Source organism: Podarcis vaucheri, assembly GCF_965113315.1.
Source record: "Podarcis vaucheri genome assembly, chromosome: 6".
Classification (NCBI taxonomy): Eukaryota; Metazoa; Chordata; class Lepidosauria; order Squamata; family Lacertidae; genus Podarcis; species Podarcis vaucheri.
The window spans coordinates 11,430,987-11,454,252 of record NC_138764.1 but is presented as its reverse complement, the minus strand read 5'-3'; the positions used below and the strand labels follow the sequence as shown (position 1 = coordinate 11,454,252).

General features: G+C 43.2%; 1 protein-coding gene across 1 annotated transcript in view; it reads right to left on the bottom strand.

Annotated features, from left to right (window-relative positions):
- XPR1 (xenotropic and polytropic retrovirus receptor 1) overlaps positions 1 to 23,266 on the bottom strand; it is a 102,351-nt gene that overhangs the window by 10,400 nt on the left and 68,685 nt on the right. The window contains exons 10-12 of the mRNA XM_082229075.1: positions 21,210 to 21,375; positions 20,298 to 20,492; positions 300 to 466 (exon numbers count right to left, since the gene is read on the bottom strand). Of these exons, the coding sequence (XP_082085201.1) occupies positions 300 to 466; positions 20,298 to 20,492; positions 21,210 to 21,375 (528 nt within the window). The remainder of the gene's footprint in view (positions 1 to 299; positions 467 to 20,297; positions 20,493 to 21,209; positions 21,376 to 23,266) is intronic.

Below are 23,266 nucleotides of genomic sequence, written 5' to 3'. Positions count from 1 at the left end.
CCGCAGTCTGGTCAAACTCATGCTGGTAGCTTCAAGAACACTGTCCTGCCATCTTGTCCTCTGTTGTCCCCTTCTCCTTGTGCCCTCAATCTTTCCTAAGTTACTTTATTTTAGCTAATTCTCTCCTTCAAAGGCACATGTTTTTTTTGTGACAGCTCCAGTGTTCAATATGGGTGGGATTCATTTGCTCAAATGGATGGCATCACAAGCAAATGCCCTCAGGGTGTGAAAGCGCCAACAGTTCAAATCCTCCCAAGTTTTCAAATAAAGATCTTCACAAAAGCAACCTGCATACGCACCTTTTGTGGGTAGACAATCTCTTCCCGCAGGAAAGTATTTTCGCCAGCATTCCTGTCAAAGAGACCCCAATCCATCTTCAAGTCCCAGATGAGGGTGTAGCAGGAGCTGACAAAATAGAAGACGATCCACAGGTAGAAGAACACTTGGGAGTCACTGTGTTTTCGAACTGCAAGAAAGAAGAACAGTGTCGCTGTATAAAACTGAGCAGACCATTCAGCTGGAATGAAGTTTAGTTATGAGCTTGGATACATCTGGGAGCAACCTTAATAGCAATTTACACAAGGAACACAAAATTATGTCATGAATTTGAGTAACACTGACATGAATTTTGACAGTACCTGTTTCTATAAAAATATGAATAAACAGTGTTCTGAAAGAAATTAACCCGAAACTTTAAGAAAATGCAGGTTATTGAAAGGAGGCCGCTTTCGTATTGCAAAAAAAGGAACCCCAACGGTGTCTGCCCCACCTGCCCCAAGACTCACAAGTATGATGGAGGCTTATTTTTTGGAAATAATTCAGTAATGAATAGAGTAAATGTTATCCATTGTTTTCTATGACTACTTTGTAATGGTTACTGCTGTGTAGTATACACATTTCTTTCCCATTTTAAATGGGATTCAACTGGCACCCTGCAAATGACAGCAATTTCATTTGAAATCTTATGAGATGATTTGTTCTGATATGCCCTAGCTTTTAAATGGATCTTTTAGGTAAACAAATGGATAAAGAAGAAAAATGTGAACCCATGTTGTCTAGCACAACTGGGAGTCTAAGCTGCAAGGTCCCAGTTCAAAACCCTCCTCAGCCAGGAGCAATGTTCTCAAGCCATATTCTCAGCCAAAGCTTCTTTCTGCAATACAAAGATAATACTGGACTACTTTGCAAGATTGATATTACTGGAATGCTGATTCATTTTATTTAATTGGTAAATTTAGTAAGTTCTCCTGCAGCATAAGGTTCACAAGGTAGAGGACACTTGATTAAAAACTAAATACAACTAGAAACAGATATTTAAACAGTAAAATGGTAAAAGCATCAGGCTGCAACTGGACAATCAAAATCCAACACTAGGCGTAAAAACACAAACACATATGCTGGGTTGCCTTGACAAGGGAGAAAATGACACTGCTCTTGTTGGGTAAGGTTCTTTAGGGGAGCATTACAAATACAAGGCAGCACAATCATATAATTGTAGTGTCCTAAGGATCATTTAGTCCAATGCCTTGCATTGCAGGAATCTTTTTGCCCAACCCATGACCCTGAGGTTAAGTCTCATGCACTATGAACTGAACTACCATCAGCTTTCTTCCTTTTTTCTTTTCTAAAACTTTTTTAAACTAAAGGTTTTCACACAAAGAAACATGCGAAACAAACAAGGTGAGAATACACGAAACACTGTATAGGGAATACATCGTTAAGCAGACCACACAGGATCATGTAATTTAATAAGGGGTGTTCATGAGACCCCAGAGGGCAGATGGTGCTATCGCCACCTGCCTGACTTCTGATGGTGGAGAGATCCGTCGCTTAACATATGGTTCTGAATAACCTCAAAACTCTACGTAAGGACCTGTAACCCCTAAACTCCCTATATTTCAGCCCCAAGCTTAGTGATAGAGTAACTATGGATGCATCAAGGTCTCTCTTCTGGAACAGCATGTAGACATCATGCTTAATGAGTGTTACTTCAGAGTGAAATACCCTGCAGGATCAATAATACTGGCTACAGGATGGTTTGCTTGTTTATGGATGTGAAATGCTTTGAGCGTTTGGGAAAAACTTAAATCTGAATTACTTTTATTATTATAATCACTGACAAGGCCGCCATTCACATTTTGCCCAGTAGATGGAAGCATATGCTTTTGCACATAGGAAAATGCAGCAGCAATGTTCAGTTCAGAAAATTTCTTGAAGTAACAAAAACGTATTAATTCCACTGGCCAATTCTAGTGTAATGAAGGGCAGGTTATACAGGGTAGTACTTGAAATCTGCCTTGCTGGGGTGGCGGCCGGGGAGTCTTGAGCCACCCTGGGACTCTGAAGACAAATTGATTGTGACAGAAGCTTGCACTTTGTAGAGTCTACTTCAGATGTAGACCAATATTTCACAAGTATTAAGAAAAAAATATGTGTAAATGCCAAAGCTGGGCTAGCCTATCCCAGCTTTTCCATCGCTTAACACATGGTTCTGAAGAAGAACTCTAACTTCTAAACTCTCTATATTTCAGGTCCAAGCTTAGTGCTCTAAGTTTGGATGCATCAAGGTCTCTCTTCTGGAAAGACACTTGTTTTTAAAGACATGTAGGCAAATTCAGTGTCTCAGCTTTGATGAACAAAGGCTAAACATTGATGAGTGAACAAAGACAGTCAAATGTTGCTGACATCTGAAGAGGTTCTGCACAAGAAGTGGCGTAGCGTTGGTTGCTGATGCCCGGGGTGGGCAGCAGAGAATTTAAAACTAGAAATTTGAAGACAGCCTGGAATTAAACCTGCTCTAATCAGATCTGCTACCGCCACAAGGTCCAAGCTACTACAATATAAAGCTTATAAAACAGACTAGTTCCTGACATGTAAAATAAAATTTAGGTTCAAAAGAACCTTCATCAGGTAGGTGGAAGAATTAGCTAGTTCTCCATTACACAGTGAGATAATCTGTATTCACAGCCAAGCTTGTTCTGCATATAGTTGAAAATCACTTTACTAATGTGTCTAAAGAAAGAACACTTTAGTTGTACTAACATTTGACTTGCCCAGAGGCTCTTCCACAATATTTAACCCCTGAGATGTTCATTTTCCTCTGTCAAATAAATTTATTGCCCACCAATCTTACATTCATAATAGCAAATCATGCCTCCTAGCAACCTCTCAACACTAGCAAGGCCTTTGAAGAGAAAGCTTATTAATCTAGTTGCAAGCATGCACACAAAATCTCTAAAGAATAATTCTAGCCATGAATAAGGAGAGACAAATTCTGCCTAATTCAGTTTCTCTCTGTTCATCATCTTCACAGTCTTTAATTCAGTTCCTCACATTTCCGCATCAGTTTGCATTTTTTTAAAGGCCCTTGTAAAAATGTGTCAGCACTTTAGCAAACATTTCACCTAATACACACATTTTCGCAAGCAATTTTCCCCAACGTAAAACATTTGTGTTATTTGTCTGTGTGTATGCATATGCATACTTTCCGTTAATATATGTATTTTTGGACACCTTTACTGAGTTGGGGAATGAAAATTTTGGACAAGCGCAAGTATTGAAGGATCAGTGGTGGTCTTTTTATCGGTTTTATACCTCTAGGTTCTGTGTGAACCGCAGCTCTCTCGTTCACTCATTCCATTTTCTGCCGTGCTTACGCACTGTTCCACATTTCTGGCACTACTTAGGAACGTAAGATCCCATCTACTCCAACATCCTGTTCTCAGTGTGGCCAACCAGATACTTACAGGAAGCCCAAAGCACAACAGCACTCTCCCCATGTATCCCCCTATATCACGGGTCTGCAACCCGGAGCCGCATGTGGCTCTTTTACACCTTTGCTGTGGCTCCGGGGCGGATACTAGTGAGGGGAGGAGGCGCACTGTGCGCCCCGACACTCCCCACTGTGGCGGGCGCTGTACTGGCTGTGACGTCGCATGGGGGCAGTGCGTGCGTTAGTCACGCACCGTCCCGACGTCACCTTCCCGCCTGCTGTCAGATTGGAGGGCAGCGGCGCGCATGCTTTAAATGTCACAATGGTTTTGCGGCTCCTAGTTTTTTTTCCCTTCGGAAACGGGTCCAAGTGGCTCTTTTTGTCTTAAAGGTTGCAGACCCCTGCCCTATATCACCTCCAATACGTGAGGTAGCACATAGTTATCATAAGCAGTAGTAATTGATAACATTGCTCCATGATTTTGTCAAATCCTGTTTTAGAGCAACCCAAGCCGTAGGCCATCATTCCATCCTGTAGTAGCAATTCCCATAATTTGCCTGGTGAATATTTGCCATTTTACCACGCGGCTGCAGCTATCGAGCTACAAGAGGATTCCTTGTACCCTATACAAAAAACTCCAGGTTTTTTTGTTTTGTTTAAGTATTCCAAACGTGTTTACACTATTCCTCCAACCTCCCAGAGCACTGCAATTACCGTACTTTTCCTTGAGTAAGACGAGGTTTTTTTTTACTCTAAAATAATGTTCAAAAACGTGCCTCAGCTTATACATGGATAGTGAATGGGTTGGTGATTGGTTTGTGAAGCAAACACTGTTGTGGATTGGCTGTCGTGATTGGCGGCTGCCAATGATTGCGATTGTCAGCAGACAGCTTTTCTCAGTTGGGTAAGAGATTTTTTGCTGGGAAAGGCTCTGTTGGCAATTGGCTATCGCTGTGGCAAGTGAGCAATTTTTAGCAATCCCCCCCCCCAGCTGTAAAACTCTGGTCAATTCTCTGCAAAAAAAGCTCAACAACTCTCTCTGAGCCATCTCCCCGCCCCCATTTTCTTAAATTTGAGTCCCCCAAAATAGGGGGAGTCTTATACATGGGGACATCTAATAGACAGAAAAGTACGGTATTCTCTGTGCTCTCACGCTGTATTACTGAGATCTTATCAGAGCATCACCTAGAACTAGAAAATAATAATAAAAAATTCTGGCAGGATCAATAGCTTGGTATACGGCCAAGTCAAACAGAGCAAACCCACTAAAATGGGTAGACTTATGGTAATTTAGTCAGCAGTAACTTAAACCCACAGATTTCAGTGGGTCTTACTTAGGGAGTGGTAAGTCAGTCATACCAACCATAGTATAAAAATAAAAAAACAAAGAGGGGGGGAGTAAAAATAGGTTTGTTCTAAAGGCAGCCTCAAAGTAAGATCAAATCATTTTCAGAAATTGATACTAAAAAGGGCAAGTCCCTGTGAGGAAGGCATGGCAGAGAACTCTATTAACATCTTGCGCTGCATTAGCAGCCAAGCTAATTCAAAGAAGCAAGCTTTTCTGCCTCCCCATCCCCAGGCCATAATTCTCTTCCACAGCAGCTGAACTGGTCTGTACCCTCTGGTAGTTGAATTATTGACGTGGGCAAATTATAATTTATGCTAAGATTTCACTACAAATAAAGGAACCAGGAAACTCGCAAAACACACACACAATGAAAAGCACACAGCTTTCCTCGCCTCTTGGTCTCACCTCTTGAATTGTTTGCCCACAACGCTATCGCTACCCCTGCTCCCCAACCTCCTTTCCTGGGGTTCTGCCTGCCACCTTTCTTCCCGATTGTTTCTCCTTATTAGTATTCAGGTGATGTAGCGGAAAGATGTTGCTCTAGGCAGGCAATTATATCTCAATCTCCACTAGCGAGTCCTACCAGTCCTCTTCAGCGCTGTTTGGAAGGCTGGAAAATCAGGGCATTGGTATTCCAACCAGAGTCCCCATGCAGCTTGCTTCATTTGCAAAAAGGGTACATGTTGTGTGTGTGCTTATGATGATGTCTGTGTGTATTTGGAAACAACAAACCCTTAAATAAAAAGAAGCAGCAAGAAGTGCAGGTGACAACGAGTTAGGAAAAGCTGTTGTGCTTTAGACCCGCCACTCATTAGCAGTTCAGATTATTAGAAGATGGAATTTTTTAAAACCTTTATTGCCTATTTCAAATAAGTAGTTGCTTCATTTTATTTTTCAAAACAATAGACAATTCATCATAATTCACCCTTGTTATCGTTTCAATTTTATTAAGCTAATTCTAGTTAAGATCTGGGGGTTTAGTTAAACCACTCTACAAAACATGTATATGCATGTTTTAAAGGACTTATTGCATAAATAATGGCCACAATAAGCATATGTACCAATTTGTTTCCTGGTGTGGGTTTTTTTTGCATGTGCATTCTAATGACTTTGTTTATTCTTTATTCCATTTATTGTAGAATGGCAATATATTATTTTGCGTTAAGTACTTGGTTTTTCTGGCATCTGTACAACACAGGAAGGCGACTGGGCTCATTTGGCGCAGAATCTCAAGTTCTCTGTTTTAAAAATAACTACATCTCAAAAGTGTAAAAAGCGTTGAGGTCTGCCTCAACACATCTTTTCCCATAAGACAATCCTTATGCGGAGAAAAAATGTCTCCACCATACACTTGGAAGGTGATGTGCTCAGAAGCCTCTAATTTCTGTCATACTTTAAGAAGTGACTGTACATGTTTGTTTGTTTTCTGATAGTATTTCTGTGTCAATCAAAGTCACAGACAGGAAAAACACAAGCACTGGCCTGCAAAGCCTGCAGGTTTATATCAGTGATATATGACCACGCACACTTCATGGTGAACTTATCTTTCGTAATAAACACCTGTCATGTCCTTTGTGAACTTATAGCCTTACTGTGTCTCACTCACTCATTTTTCTGCCATCACATAAACAAGTCACACATTTGACTAATGTGCTCAGAATATTGCGTTGAAATGAAAAAATAATAATACAAATTTGCATCCTTTTCTAATGTGGATTGATAAGTTCTTGAAATAACTGCCAGGCAATATGGAAGGCAGAAAGCAGAATAGCTTCCTTCCGATACATTCCTTTTTTTATGCATTGTGAAAACGGCCGCTCTATAAAACAGAAACATTTCCGCCGTACAAACTGTTAACATTAAATTTGCTTTGAATGAATTTACTTTATTTACTCTCTCAATTTATCTTAGAGAAGGCAAACAATATAGTCTGTTCAATGCAGCTTGAGGGGAAAGGGGCAGAAAATCAATGCCCTGTGTTATTGAAGAACTGGCACAGAGCACAATAGCATGTGATAAGTATTCTGGGAGGGTCAGTCGCTGCAGGTAGTTGCGGTTTCTGCTGATTGTTAAAGCCACGATAATAGGACCAGGAAATCTGAGGGGTTATCAGAAAGCTGCCTTAATCTTCAGATAAGTACTACAGTAAGATACAGGCCTTCTGACTGAACATGAATCATATTGTTCCACCTACTAAGTCAGAACAGTTTCATTCATCCCAAGCTACATTCATTTCAGCTTTAGCCTATGCTATCAATTGCTCAGATGAGAAGCTAAACAGAGTATAGTTAAAGGACCACGAAGCCCCATGCTGAACTCTCTGTCTTGCATTCACGTTCACCTTCCCTTGTAAGGGTACAGAAGCAGTTCTGCCAGCACCCTTATCACATCCTGCTAATTTTAGGCAGTCATGTGGGATGCAAAGCACCAGCCCTACCACTAGGCAAGAGTGAAGCAGCAGATACTAAGGGGCAAAGAGCAATGGGGAGGTGCTGGGAGAATAGAGCTACGTGTACCAAGCACCCTGCCCTTGGCTAACCTCTCAGGTGTAGCAGAGGACACTGCCTTGTTTACAAGTGCTGAAGAAAGATCCGACTGCTAGTCCGACTGACTTCTGTGCACAGAACATGGAAAAGCACCACCTCATCCTTTTGTCTCAGGCAGCAAAAGATCTTGGGCTCACTCCTGAGAAGGAAGGATCATTTAATACTTGTTATACAGTGGATACTGTATAACACGGGTGGTGCTGTGGGTTAAACCACAGAGCCTAGGACTTGCCAATCAGAAGGTTGGCAGTTCGAATCCCCGCGACAGGGTGAGCTCCCTTTGCTCGGTCCCAGCTCCTGCCAACCAAGCAGTTCAAAAGCATGTCAAAGTGCAAGTAGATAAGTAGGTACCGCTCCTGCGGGAAGGTAAACGGTGTTTCCGTGCGCTGCTCTGGTTCGCCAGAAGCGGCTTAGTCATGCTGGCCACATGACCGGGAAGCTGTACGCCGGCTCCCTTGGCCAATAAAGCGAGGTGAGCACTGCAACCCCAGAGTCAGCCACGACTGGACCTAATGGTCAGGGGTCCCTTTGCCTTTTTATACAGTGGTACCTCGGTTTATGAACTTAATCCATTCCGGAAGTCCATTCTTAAACCGAAACTGTTCTTAAGCAGAGGCGCGCTGTCTCTAATGAGGCCTCCGGTTGCCGGTGCACTTCCACTGTTCAGATTCCGTTCTTAGACCAAGGTAAAGTTCTCAAACCAAGACAGTATTTCTGGTTTTGCGGAGTTTGTAAACCAAATCGTTCTTAAACCGGACTGTTCTTAAACCGTGGTATCACTGTACTTGCAGCTAACCCTGCATTGCAAGGAAGCTTACATATGGTTTACCTGGCTAGAGCAAGACCTGCTTAGCTTTAAGAGTAGAAGAGTACCTTCAGGCCATTAGTTTCCGTTGCCTGCTAGAAACATTTTATTTTAGACAAGCCTACCTAGGATGTTGGGACGCAGGTGGCGCTGTGGGTTAAACCACAGAGCCTAGGACTTGCTGATCAGAAGGTCGGCAGTTCGAATCCCTGCGACGGGGTGAGCTCCCATTGCTCGGTCCCTGCTCCTGCCAACCTAGCAGTTCAAAAGCACGTCAAAGTGCAAGTAGATAAATAGGTACTGCTCCGGCAGGAAGGTGAACGGCATTTCCGTGCGCTGCTCTCGTTCGCCAGAAGCAGCTTAGTCATGCTGGCCACATGACCCAGAAGCTGTACGCCAGCTCCCTCGGCCAATAAAGCGAGATGAGCGCTGCAACCCCAGAGTCAGTCACGACTGGACCTAATGGTCAGGGGTCCCTTTACCTAGGATGTTTAGAAAACGGATGCAAGTTTTAATCTGTTTTTTGTTATTTTAAATAAAAAAATTCCTTCCAGTAGCACCTTAAAGACCAACTAAGTTAGTTCTTGGTATGAGCTTTCGTGTGCATGCACACTTCTTCAGATACACAATGTGTGTATCTGAAGAAGTGTGCATGCACACGAAAGCTCATACCAAGAACTAACTTAGTTGGTCTTTAAGGTGCTACTGGAAGGAATTTTTTTATTTTGACTATGGCAGACCAACACGGCTACCTATCTGTAACTTGTTATTTTAACTTTTTGAAAGTTTTAAATTATTGTTGTTTTGATAATTTTATTAATTTTTTTTGTAACCAGCTTTGAGGGGTTTTTTTACTTTTTTTACAATCAAGCGGTGTATAATTTTTAATAAAATATCATGATCTCTGGTTCAGATGCAACATGAAGCTACCATATTTTTTGCTCTATAAAACTCACTTTTTCCCTCCTAAAAAGTAAGGGGAAATGTGCGTGCATCTTATGGAGCGAATGCAGGCTGCGCAGCTACCCCAGAAGCCAGAACAGCAAGAGGAATCGCTGCTTTCACTGTGCAGCGATCCTCTTGCTGTTCTGGCTTCTGAGATTCAGAATATTTTTTTTCTTGTTTTCCTCCTCCAAAAACTAGGTGCGTCTTGTGGTCTGGTGCGTCTTATAGAGTGAAAAATACGGTACTTTTTTCTCATTTGCCTGGAAAAGTGGGAGCAATGAAGATAGCATGTTTCATCACCATGCTGAACCCTTAAAAACTACAATAAGCCAAATAGTCAGGCTCATCTTTACATGCAAATGTGGCCTTTGAGAAAGTCTTCTAACCCACAACTCCCAAAGAATAAGAGGGGGAAGGCTTGGCAGGCATGAACCTATTTCTTCAGTCAGAACTACCACTTCCTCAAAGAAGTTTGAGCAACAGCCAATCTCATCTTCACTGAAAGCACTAAACCTTGCAGAAGCAGCAATGATGGAGGAAACATGCACTCTAACCTGGCTTGCAAGACTCTTGGAGCCTCGGCATGCGTATTAAATATTTTCCTAAGCTTCCTGAGTCAGCAGGAGAGCAGGCAATCTGTTGATCCTTGTGTCTGTTGATCCTTGTGTGCGTAAGATTTCATGGTGAAGGGCCTTTGGGACCTTCAACCTTTCTCTTAGTGTGCTTGCTCACTCTTTAAATGGTTCTCTGTCTGTGTGCCACTTCCTCACTCCATATGTGTGTTCTCCAGAGAGCTTATTATTATTATTATAGTATTCGCTCATGCTCTGCCATTTTCCTCTTCCCATCCCCAGCTTCTGCCTAATCCAGGCATAGGCAAACTCGGCCCTCCAGATGTTTTTGGCCTACAACTCCCATGGTCCCTAGCTAACAGGACCAGGGGTCAGGGATGATGGGAATTGTAGTCCCAAAAACATATGGAGGGCCGAGTTTGCCTATGTCTGGCCTAATCTTTCCTTCCTGTTCAGCAGCTCTAGGTTGTTTTGAAGCAGCAGCCACTCAGCCTCTTGTGAAATTCTGAATGATTGAGGCTTCAGTAGCTGTCCCACTCCTCTGTGCCCCACATTCATGTAAACTGCACATGTATCCAACCTCCTAGCAGATTGTACAGTGGTACCTCAGGTTACAGTCGCTTCAGGTTACAGACTCTGCTAACCCAGAAATAGTACCTTGGGTTATGAACTTTGCTTCAGGATGAGAACAGAAATCGTGTAGCAGAGGCGCGGCGGCAGCGGGAGGCCCCATTAGCTAAAGTGGTGCTTCAGGTTAAGAACGGACGTCCAGAACGAATTAAGTTCTTAACCCGAGGTACCACTGTACTTTAGAATTAATGAACGGAAGGGGGAGGAAATGGATTTTCCTAAGTTAGCCTTTTTCACAAGGACAAATTCTCAATAATTATAAGGTGCTACTGCTCCACCACCCCCAATATGATGATGAACAGGCACTCTGCTAGGAATGTAACAGTTACGTAGGTATCACATGTTTAAGCTAATTTACTAAAAGTCCTGTAGAAAAGAAAATGAAACATTTAATTTAAGCCATTATTTTAAGACGGGATTTGTGTCTGCACATCCAGCAGTTCTAAGCTCTTTGAAAATAATTTACTACATTCAGTAAGTGGCTTTAAGGTTTATTCCCCTCCCCAATGTGTTTGATAAGGATTAGACCTTTCCCCTCCTGAATTCCTAAGAACTGGAAACTCAGCACATTGGTCTTTCTGTTCACACCTTGTTCACATGTACTGTCAAGTCTTCACAGGGTCCATTGGCAGACCCTATTAAGCAACATAAACAGCATTTATCAGACTTTGCTGCCTTTGCAGCTATTAAAATTCAGCTGTCCTGAGTTATAAGGCCGCTGAAAATAATTTCATTGCAAGGAGGCAGAAATTACGCCTCGCTCCATCGGGCATCTGTCATAATTAAGTACTCAATTAGTAAGCTTTTGGTATTCAAAAGAGATTCACACAGCCATGTTATCTTGTGATTATTTTCAATTAACTGGCTACCTGGATTTCTTCCATTTTTATTGCCTTTCTATCACACACAGACAGGGCCTTTAAATGGAGGAACATGACCTCCGCAAAGTTTAACGATCATGTGAATAGGTTGTAAGATATATTAAAACCATTACTTCTTCCGTGCTATCCCTCAACCATCAGAATTTGGTGGAGCATGTCAATCGAACCTTTAGTTTGGTGGTGCTTATTTTGGTCCAAAATGAGTCATCTATCACCCATTACTTGATTGTGGATGAGGGGGCTGGCTTGGCAAGCATCACGAGACCTGGATCAAGTGGGAGGCCCTGTTTTGACTCAGCTCTACTCACCTGGGTACTCAAGCAAGCACCAGTCCAGAGCAGTAGACGTTTAGCAGAGCTCTTCCAAGTAGTGAGAAAACTAGTAACTTCAGGCCAGAAGGAGGGTTCATTTTGAACCATCAGTAGTAGCCTGCCATGACAAGCTTGCAAGGTACTTCAATCACCCAAATATGAAGGGATTTGAAACTATTGTTAGGATTCATCCTGACATATTCCGTGCAATGTCTGTTCTTGTTTCAATTGTAGCCTAATCTTATGGGCAAGCTATTGAAGGGGCCCAGCTGATCACCAAACTTCTTGTCCCTTGCCCACCAGGCTCACAGAAGCATGCCAGAGAAGGTTAACTGGAGGAGTTCATGCCTCAATGCAGGTGGGGAAGGTATTGCGCCCCCCCCCCCTGTAAAAGAGGCAGTGGTTCACCTTCTCCTTAAGAAGGCCTCCCTGGACCAGGAATTGCTGAAGAACTATTATGCAACTGTTAATATTTCCGCCTTAGGCAAGGTGTTCAAGAGAGTGGTTGCAGTTCAACTACAGGCATGCTCAGAATAAGTGAATTATCTGGTCCTTTTTCTACATGGGCTCAGCCTTGGTTGACCTGGCTGATGAACTTTGCACTGGAAGAGGGACACAGTGAGGAGTGCTATTCTGTTGACCTCTCCCAGTGGCTTTTGATACTATGGACCCGGATTGGCTCTGTGGGTTGAGAGTTGGAGGTACTGCAGTGGTTTTCCTACTGCCTTCCAGGTGACTTCTAGTGTGCAATGGGAAACGATTACTTTGCACCAGGAAAGTTAACTTGTGGTGTCCCATGAGGCCAATACTGCCCTCCATGCTGTCCCAATGTCTATATGAAACCATCAGAGGATGTGATCAGGGATTTTGGAGTGATGTATCGCTAAGCTGACGACACACAGCTCTATCTCTCCATACCATCTGAACCATGAGAGGCTGTGCGGGTGCTAGACTGCTTCTTCAAGGTTGCAGTGGGCTGGGTGTGGGCTAGTAAAGTGAAATTGAATCCAAACAAGATGGAGGTGCTACGTGTCACAAGTTTTCAGGTCTGGGAAGTGAGTACATAACCCAGTGTTTCCCAACCACTGTTCTGTGGCACACTAGTGTGCCGCGAGATGTTGCCTGGTGTGCCACGGGAAAAATTAAAAAATTTGAAAGATTTTTTTAAAAAAGTCAAATTTTCGATTGGGGCGCCGTCACTAAATGACCCCTGGGGTTCCCTCCCTCCCTCCCGCTCTGCGCCTCCCTCCTCCTCCTCCTCCGGGGAGGCCCTTCCTGGCTCTCGGCCAAGGCTTGGCGGCTGCCACTCACTCACTCGCTCGCCCACCCGTCCCTCCATCCCTGCACCCGGCCTCTCCCCCTCCGTCCCCGGCGCGGGGGCTGCCGGGATCCGTAGTCCCCTCGCCCTTGGGCTCCGCGCCCGCGCGGGGTGCGCGAACTACGTTTCCCAGCGTGGCCTGGCGGGCCGGGCGTTTTGTTCGAAGCGCTCTTCTCCCGGCCATGGAATGAGTGCAGCGGCGGCAGCCGGGCGGGCAGGGGCTCTTCCGCGCAGACCCTGCGCAGCCTGCCTGCGCCCCCGCGGAGATCGGGCGGCAGGATGGAGCCCGGGGATCCCCGCGGAGGCGGAGCGGCGGAGGCGGAGGCTGCCCCCCAGGTAGGGCTGCGTCGGGGGGGTGTGTGTTTATTTTTGCAATGCTGCATCCGCGCCGGAGGGGACGCATCGGACCGCGGGGAGACCCCTTGGCGGGCGTGCAAGGCAATGCATGCGTGCAGGGGTTGCATGGAGTGCAGTGCAATGCAATGGCAACGCGGCGCCCTGCATGCATGCATGCAACTTCCACCGGCGCTCTGGACTTGGCAGGTGAGGGGGGTTCCCAGTGGGCAGCAGAGAGAGCCGGGAGGGCGAAGGGGAGCCGGGGGGGGGAACAGCGCTGCTCCCCAAGCCGAGCCCGGGGGGAAACTTTGGCGTCGTTGCGCCGGGTGTTGGAAGCGGAGGCTGGCGGGGGCCCCTCACCTGCAAAACCTGGTCGCCTCTCATATATTTTGTGCATTGCATTCATCGCCCGCTTTCTCCTCCAAGGAGCTCCCGGGGGCGCGCGTGGTTCTCCCCGTGTTATCCTCGCAACAACAGCCCTGCGAGGTGGGTCAGGCGAGTGGCCCAAGGGAGCACCCAGGGATTGTCCTGGCCAGGTGGGGTGATTTGAACCCTGCTCTCTGCCCGGTCTTCGTCCTCATTTAGCCCCCACATGTGCATGACTGTGCATGACTGAGGTTTCCCCCCCTCGTCTTGGCTATGGTGTGAGTCTGTGCTGTTAATTAATGGGGTTCTGCCTTCGGAGAAGATGAGCCAGCCCTCAAGGAGGTGATTATGTAATTTGCTAGCAATTCATGTCCCTCCCGGCGTGACGCTGCGCGCTGACGTCACGGGGCTGTAATGGTGGTGTGCCTCGAGATTTTTTTCATGAAACAAGTGTGCCTTTGCCCAAAAAAAGTTGGGAAACACTGACATAACCAATTCCAGATGGGATGCCATTTCCTTGGAGAGCTCAGGTTCATGGCATGGGGAGCTTCTTGATTCAGCAGTTGCTTGAGGCACACATGTCTTCATTGGTTAGGAGTGCCTATTTCTGGCTTCCCATAGTTCACCAACTATGGCTGTTACTGAATAGATTGGCTTCAGTGACTCACACCTAGTACAATTGTGCTGTGCTCTATATGGGGCTCCCCTTGAAGACTATTTGGAAGCTTCAAGTGGTACAGAATGCAGCAGCCAGGGTGCTGATGGGCACTAATGGCTGGGCACACTGGCTGCCGGTATGATTATGTATGTATGTATGTATGTATGTATGTATGTATGTATTTAATGGCTCATAATTCTCCCAGGGCAGAACCCAAGGCAGCCCACAGCAAAAAATAAAACAGATACAACTAAAACACACACAATAAATGTTTAAAAACCTTAAAGGCTTTTTATGTTTTAAAGTGTGGCTGTGAGGGTTTTTTTAAATAAACTATGAAGTGGCATATAAATTTTACAAAATAAACAACATGTACTAATTTTCTTGAATGCGATTGTATTGTGCAAATCTTTCATAAGTTGCTCTGAGAGCCTCTTGAGGCTATAAAGCAGAATATAAACATTCTGAATAAATATCAGACAGCTCTCACAGAAAAAATTTATGGGTGCCTTTTAAAAATTATTGGCTTGTAAGTAATTGGTTTGGATTCACTGTTGCCTTGTGTGCACTAAGGGAGTGACTCAGAAGAAATCGAATACTCCTCTGGCCCTGTTTATTAATGAATAAAAGACACGTGGGCAAATTATTTTTTAATTCAGGAACCCTGACAAGCTCCTGAGAGTCCCAGGTTTCTTCAGAACAATTTGAAAGCCATTGCTTTCAAGGATGCTAGTTTCCAAAGCACTGTTTAATTCTTCCAGTTAAGTTTGTATAATCATTCGTAATTATTATAATAGATAAGGGTGTTAAGAAAAGGCCATACAATTTAAGAGATGAAAAAGGTAATTCACTTATAGATGTTGTAATAGCTAACTTAATCAAGCTGTTTGGTTAAGAGATTCTCCCCATCTTAATTACTGTTGGTTGCTGGAACCCATTTAATGAAAAAAATAGATGGTTATGCAACAGCCTGAAATAGATCTGGGATGATTTAGTATATTTTCAAGTTGCTGACATCTCACTTCTATTGTTTAGATCTTTTTAAAAATGTATCAAAGTGAAGGCAGTGGCTCAAATGTTCAAATTGACTGGTTCTGGAATAAGCAGCTCATCTGTGCTTTAAAATAATTCAGAATTATTTGGCAATAGATTATGGGGGGAAGCACCCACAAAACAATGAAATACCCATTTTCTCATCCACACACATGCAGGACAGTGGCTTGTATTCAAAGTAAGGTGGCCCATCAATGCAAAGGCTTTCTGCTTCTACAATGGGACTTCAACCCCCTCTTCCCCCTGGCCCTAAATCTGTTCTAGATGTTACTTCAACCCTCTGGAGCAGATATGGGAAGGGTGCAGGGGTGTGGGGGGGGGAAAGAGGGGAAGTCCCACTGTGCAAATGGAAGTTCTTGTGCAGACCAAACAAGGCAGTTGATTATCACCCAGTCAGTCAAACTTTCCCCCGCAGCCATATAGAGTAGACTTTGCTTCAAAAAATGTAAAAAAGAGCTATCCAGAATGCATACATGCCTTATTATTTATTTTAGAAGCTAATCAACATATGCAGAAGGAAGTACAAAGCCAGTATAAAGTAGAAGCGATAGTAGAAATTTGTCCTCTTATATGAAATGTAATAATTATCTGCAGATGACAATTTAGCAACACATGTTACTAAGTCAGAAACTAGTACAGTCGTACTTTGTTTCTCGAACAGAATGATTTCCGGGAGTCTGTTCAACCCCCAGAACTGTTCGAAAACCAAGGCACAACTTCCAATTGGGAGCATCCTGCAGCCAATCGGAAGCTGTGCCAAATGTTCAGCTTCCAAAAATCGTTCAAAAACCGGAACACTCACTTCCATGTTTCGATCATTCAGGAGCCAATTTGTTCGGGAGCCAAGGCATTTGAGATCCAAGGTACCTGAGATACATAGACTTGGCGCGGAGGGAGGTAAAATGAATGATTTGTGTGGTTTCAGTTTGGTTAAATAAATGGTTTAGGGTTTGAAGCTGGATGGGAAATTTACAAGATAAATTTCTGCCTGACTTTAGGATTTCTAGTACTGCGTATGTGATTGCCTCTCTGCTTTCCTTCTCTTAGAAAGCTTCTGAAAAACTATTGAAAAAATCAGAATAATTGAGGCTCCTGTGTAATGTTCCGCAGCTCAGGGTATTGGGGAATACAAACAAAACAACAACATCTAGTAGGGTACCATCCCTACAAGTAATGGTTTAAGAGTAATTCATATCCATTGACATGTTTTAGTTACAAGGCTGAATGAGAAGAGAGCACACTACAACCTTGGCTGTTGATTTTGAAGGGTAAATGTTTTACCAGAAGCAACAAGTTTCAAGAAAAGAACTGCTAATATCCTACTCAACGAATTATCTCCCCTTGCGCTCATATGGGTAAAACTTTCCAGTATCGCAGGCTAAACGCATGATATGCAGCAAGTCCTACTAATTTCAGTCACAATTACATGCATAAATGTCCTTGGATGGCTGCCATAGATAATGCAGCTTAAGTGCTTGATGTGGCTGTTCAAAACTCTGTCCCAAAGGAGTCTAGCTAATCTATATAAATATGCGCGTGAGAATCAGACTCTGGGAAACAGCCAGAAATTTCCTTGACTGCAACAATCAATGAAGGAAAACAATTCCACCAGAACAGCTGTAAAATGTTCAGCGGCTCCTACACAAAGAGATGATGGCAGCCAACAGCAACCTGACCTTCCATAAAGAGGATTATTGGTTTCTAGGCTGGTGGCTGGGAGCCCCCCTCCCCCTTCTCCCTGAAGCTAGCAACTGCATATAAGAGCGTAATGGGGTGGGAGGCCTTTGAAAAAATAATGAACATACTTCTGTCACCATGGCAACCATTACAGGCCTGTTCTTTTGCACAATTCGAGCAGTAAGCAACAAGGTCCCCTCCCTGGGTTTTCATACTAACGCCCCTTTAGAAGCACATCCATTCTTAATGGCAGAGGGCTGACTTCCCAATTTCACATCACCTTCCATTTCTCCCTATTATACCACACTGATGACCTGGGGTGCTTCCCTCTATCGGTACTACCCTGGCATTTTACTAGCAGCTCTGAACTAGGCTATTGCTCTTGTTGTTTAGTCGTTTAGTCGTGTCCGACTCTTCATGACCCCATGAACCAGAGCACGCCAGGCACTCCTGTCTTCCACTGCCTCCCACAGTTTGGTCAAACTCATGCTGGTAGCTTCGAGAACACTGTCCAACCATCTCGTTCTCTGTCATCCCCTTCTCCTTGTGCCCTCCATCTTTCCCAACATCAGGGTCTTTTCCAGGGAGTCTTCTCTTCTCATGAGGTGGCCAAAGTACTGGAGTCTCAGCTTCAGGATCTGTCCTTCCAGTGAGCTCTCAGGTCTGATTTCATTAAGAATGGGGAGGTTTGATCTTCTTGCAGTCCATGGGACTCTCAAGAGTCTCCTCCAGCGCCATAATTCAAAAGCATCAATTCTTCAACTAGGCTATTAGTTTCTGGCTAATCAGGCTAAAGAAACACAGAGATGAACGCAGCTCGAAAGGCACACGTTATAATGGAGCTTTCAATTATAATAAAATAAGCTAAAGATGCTCTATTATTGGAATGATTCCTCTTAATCAGATCTCCCAACTTATGAGACTACTTGAGGGAAATGTGTTTTGTTTTTGAGTCCTGATATGTTTTGACCCCCTGAAGACAAGTCTATCTATACTTAAGGAATCCAACTTTGAAGCCCAAAGTCAAGAGTGGCAGTCAATATGACCAAAAACATCTCCTTATCAGCATAACTAAGCTGTTTCAAGTTGCAGCTTAACCAATTTTGATGAAATTTATTTCAGGCAAATATTAGACCTAACATTTATCCCAAAGCTTTTGAGAAGCCTAAGTTGGAAAACTATGAAATGGCAGCCAACTGAATATTTTTTCAGGCAGCAATGCAAAATCTGTACATAAATACATTGTGAAACTGTGTCAGTCACAGAATATTAAATGCCACATAGTTCTGCACATCTGTCCTGCTTCTAGTCAGCTTAGCTTGGGCATTTTTCTCTGCAGGAAAACCTCCTGTTTTAACTTCTTGACCACTCTTGTTGTGGTCGTTTTGTTAGTTTTTTTTTGCCTCTTTACCTACTTGTTTGTCTTGTCGTTCCCGCCCCCTTTCCTTCCTCTGTTGAAATAAATAATTATCTGGGTGCACACCCCAAAGAAATGTGCTGTGCACATGTATGAGTAGAAAGGACTGGGGGTTTTTTTATTCTTAACTCCATAACCAAGGTTCTAGTGCTAAAGCCAAAACTCCCCCTTCCCCAGACAAGCCCTCCAGAAGAAGATAGCACTGGTGCTGCAAATAGGAGTTTGGGACTGTCAGAGGGCAGAAATAAAAGTGTGTATCATTGTGCTTGGTGTGTGTGTGTTTTATGTGTGTGGTAGGAGCCACCCCCTGCCTTAGGTGGCACAATTTGTTGTGCCGAACCTGAAGAGGAGGAGGAGGAGATTTAGAAGCTTACTGGAGGGCTATTTTAAAAAGTTGAGATTCTGCAGCTCAAATTCTGCTTTTGTTGTACCTACAAGCATGCAGATTACTCAAAACATGCACTTTTGCCTACATGTGTGGATAAATCAGCATGTGTTTTAAAGGCAGTCTGAAATCTCTTGACTCATATGGGAGTTGAGGGGAAAAGAACAAAGACAAGCACTGTGACTGCCTAAAGCACAAGGAAGAAAAAGCCTTATTCTTCTGCAAGAACAGCAAAAGCAAATCACTGTGGTTTCCACGGAGATGTGGAAACATGTTGGTTCAGATACCTCAATCTGCAGATTAATGGCTTGGAAGCAATTGCCCATCATTCTGAGTAAAAATTACACCTGGAAGTCAAAAGGCACTGGGAACATTTCTCAACACTCGTACGATTATGGTCACTTTTCAGTTTTATCCAGCACTGTTAACGCCCATCCTAAAAAGGTGGTTAATTACAAAACATAGTCTTGAACCATTGTTAATTTTTTTTCAATATCTAGCAGCTAAACCATTTTTGTTCACAGCAAAAACATATGAGGGGAGGGATCTTTTCCTACCTTGATAGGAAATGTTTTGCAACCATGATTTTTTACCCTCACAAATTTTCCTAAATCTAGGAAATGGCAAAGATGATTTACAAGTTTCCCTGAGATGCTTAAGATGGTGTAGACTGCATAAATATAAATTCCATATAGGCTGCAATCCTAACCCTACGTTCCTGAGTGTGAATTCCATTGAATTCAACAGAATTACTTCTAGTATGATCTTAATTGCTAATGAGAAACAAATAATTCTTTTCTGGGGCCAACTTGCAGGTTTAATAGATTTAGAATTCATTTTATGATTCCCATTTTAAAGACATTTAACTGCATTTACTCATGTTCACCTGCTGCTACCCTCATCTCTTCCCTCCCTTAGTTTCTCTGCTGTTTAAACTTTGATTGCAAACTTCTTGGGAGTATGGACTTATTAAGCATCTGTAAAGTAACCACGGTCTTGTACAAATAGTAATTTGGGAAGAGAGAAATTGTAGTACTCCGACTATACAGAAATAAATACAAGTGTTATAAACGGTGGGCATGAAGAACTAACTTGAATTTATTGAGCCATGCTCAAGTTTAAACACAGTCCATAGTGAAATGTGTGGGGGGATTGAAAGGCAAGTGAACTATTTCCCCAGAAGCTATGATTGAGTCTTAACCTGTAGCCCCTGAATTCTGCAACGGTTTCTCCTCTGTGTCCCATAAATATACACAGCCAACCGTTCTGAGAAAAAAAGATGTTGGTATTTAAAGTAGAAGAATCCAACCGACCAGCAAAGGCTCTCAAACCAGTACCTTTATGAGTGCTGTAAAGGGCTGCAAATGTCACCATAAAGAAGGTTGTGGAGTATTTGCCAGCATTAACAAGGTGGGGAAAGGCCCGCTTGGTGTCACGGTATCGGCGCAGGCACTGGACGAATCTCAACCACGCAGGAATGCACTGGACAACTGCTCGCACTCCATAGGCATAGGTGTTGCAGATCTGACCAACTGCAAAAATAAAGACAAGCTTCTAAATGCAAGGCAAAATACGTCCTGTAGTTTCCTCTTGAAATTGTCTCATTTTACCAAAGGAAAGTAGCTTTGTGGTTCAAGCAATGGCCCAACATTATTAATCTAATTGGATTTGATATCCCGCCTTTCACTCCCCTTCAGGAGTCTCAAAGCGGCTAACATTCTCCTTTCCCTTCCTCCCCCACAACAAACACTCTGTGAGGTGAGTGGGGCTGAGAGACTTCAAAGAAGTGTGACTGGCCCAAGGTCACCCAGCAGCTGCATGTGGAGGAGCGGAGACACGAACCCGGTTCCCCAGATTACGTGACTACCGCTCTTAACCACTACACCACACTGGCTCTAATTCTTCTCCATTCCAGGGATATTTCATATCAATGTCTTATCACGTGAAGTCATGGCATGGAAACTTAGCAAACAAATGAAGCAAACACACCACCAACAATTCGACCACACCATCACCCTAAACTGGACCTTAAAACCTAGCTTATCAGAAGCACTTTCCTATAAACTTTAAGTTCCTAATTAGGTGCTATAAACAAACACCATTCCCACAAACCAAGTAAATATGTGTGATTGTGGTTTTTTTTTTATTGCATGCCAGATGCCTATATTTGTTATGGTTTTCCACTGAGCAAATAAGCCTAAATTTGCCTGCACATGGCCGTTAATGAAGCTCCCTTCTCATTGACATACCTGGATCTGCCAGCAATGCGTCATTGGCTGCCCACTGGAGCTCAAAGCTATAGAAACAAATCATGTATTCAAGGTCCATAAGTATCACAGCCAGACTATTAAGCTGGTCGGCCAGCCAGAAATCTGCAAAGCCCACCTTGTGGAAGGGGGCAGTGAACACCCGAAACTGCAAAAGAAAAAGAAAAAGTGTCATACACATTTAGTCACCACAAAACATAGTTTTTCTATAGAAATGATCAAATTATCCAGCATAATAGGACAGACCTGTGGCAGTGTAACTATGTAAATCCTTTGTCTATTATATGTTCCTGATTGATAGAATCATTTGGCCATCATACAGTTTTTGGATAAATGCAGCTGTACAGTGTTGGCAATTGGTAATAAAATTGGTAATAACATCACATATTTTTGTAAGGTGAGTGATGTAAAAAGTGAAATATTGTTGAGTATCCTGCCTACAAATATACCAAGTGTAGGAAACGTGTTCAGCATCAAGGACCACCAATAGAAATGTTTGCTGTCAGACACTTCTTCAACCATGATGGCTGGAGGGAATCTGAACTAATAGTAAAAACAGATTTTTCTCCATCTCAGTCCATTTCCCCCTCAAGGTCTGAAATCAGCTATGCGCCTCTCAAGCTAGACCATTTCATGCTCCATTTACCTTAGATTACAGCTCTTCCTGCCTGCTTAGTTGTAACAACAAAACGCTAAAAGGGCAACATCAAGATTATCTAGTCTTGATGCTCAGTTGGACACAACACAAACAAGCAGGGGATACAGAATAATGCTTGCATTGTTGAAGATTCAGACATGTTCCAATCAATACCTTGTCGATTTCCTAACAAAAGACTAACACATTTGGTAAATGTGTAACCAGTAAGATCATCGTCCTTTAGCTAACTAGTAACAACAGTAGCACAGAACTCAACTCAGCAAGTGCAAATTTTCATGAAAAACGCCCATTTGTGTGCATGACACACTTATTGCAGACTAAGGCTGTGTACAACCAATTGTCCACATCTTCTTAAAACAGCAGATCTGTGTTTTACCACAGGATGTGTTTGATATCCAGATTTTGGCTTACATTAACTCAGAATTCCACATTATGACCAAACAGTGTAGCTTGAGCTTAATTTTAGCTAACAAACAAGGATAGTGACATAAACTCAAGAGTTCCCTGAATTCAAACTGTACAAGGAACTCCAGTTTAATACACACCAGGATTTGGGTACTAAAGCTTGAGCACAGGAGGGGCAAGGGAAACGTGTGCACCCACAGCTTCATAAGCAATCATTTATGCATCTACAGACAGTCATCTGAACATGGCTTAAGTATTAATTTGCAAAGACAAAACCAGATTAGGCTGCTTTCTTTGCACAACTGCTTGGCAGTAAGAAATCACTGGAAAATTTACAAAGGAGCTTCTGAATGAGGCTCTATGGGAAGCTATTGGATATCTTTTGGTTCCAACACCTCTCGCAAATTCCCATGCCAAGAGCATCAGGAGCAAATGCCCTGTCCTATTCTACTGGAAACGAGATGATGCAAGAGCACGAGAGGGCTAGGAACCGCTGTGCCCACAGCAGCTGCGAGAAACAACAGTTGCTAAAGATCCCCCAAACCTCTAGTACACACAGAACATAGTAACATATACAAATAAGCTGAGAAATTAATTGCCACTGTTGTTACATGACCAAGGTTCAACCCTGCAGCTTCAGAACTGTGAAAACATGATAGAACGGTTCTGTTTTTATTACCAAGGCAAGAGTCTTCAAGTGCAAATTCTTAACAGTCACTACGATGTGTGACTATAGGGCCATACAAGTGCAAACAGACACTTTAAATAATTTTAAAACTATCAAAATCGCCAGCATTTTCTACTGAAGCGTTTGTACAATATTCTTCATACAAGAATCTTTAACTTCAACCTGAAACTTTGATTAGCTCATACCTGGAATTACTACTTCAGTAATGGCTGCAGAACTATTATATCACAAAAGTTTTAATTTTTACTTGCAAAAGAGAATGTTATGGTATCAGCAGTGACTGCTATT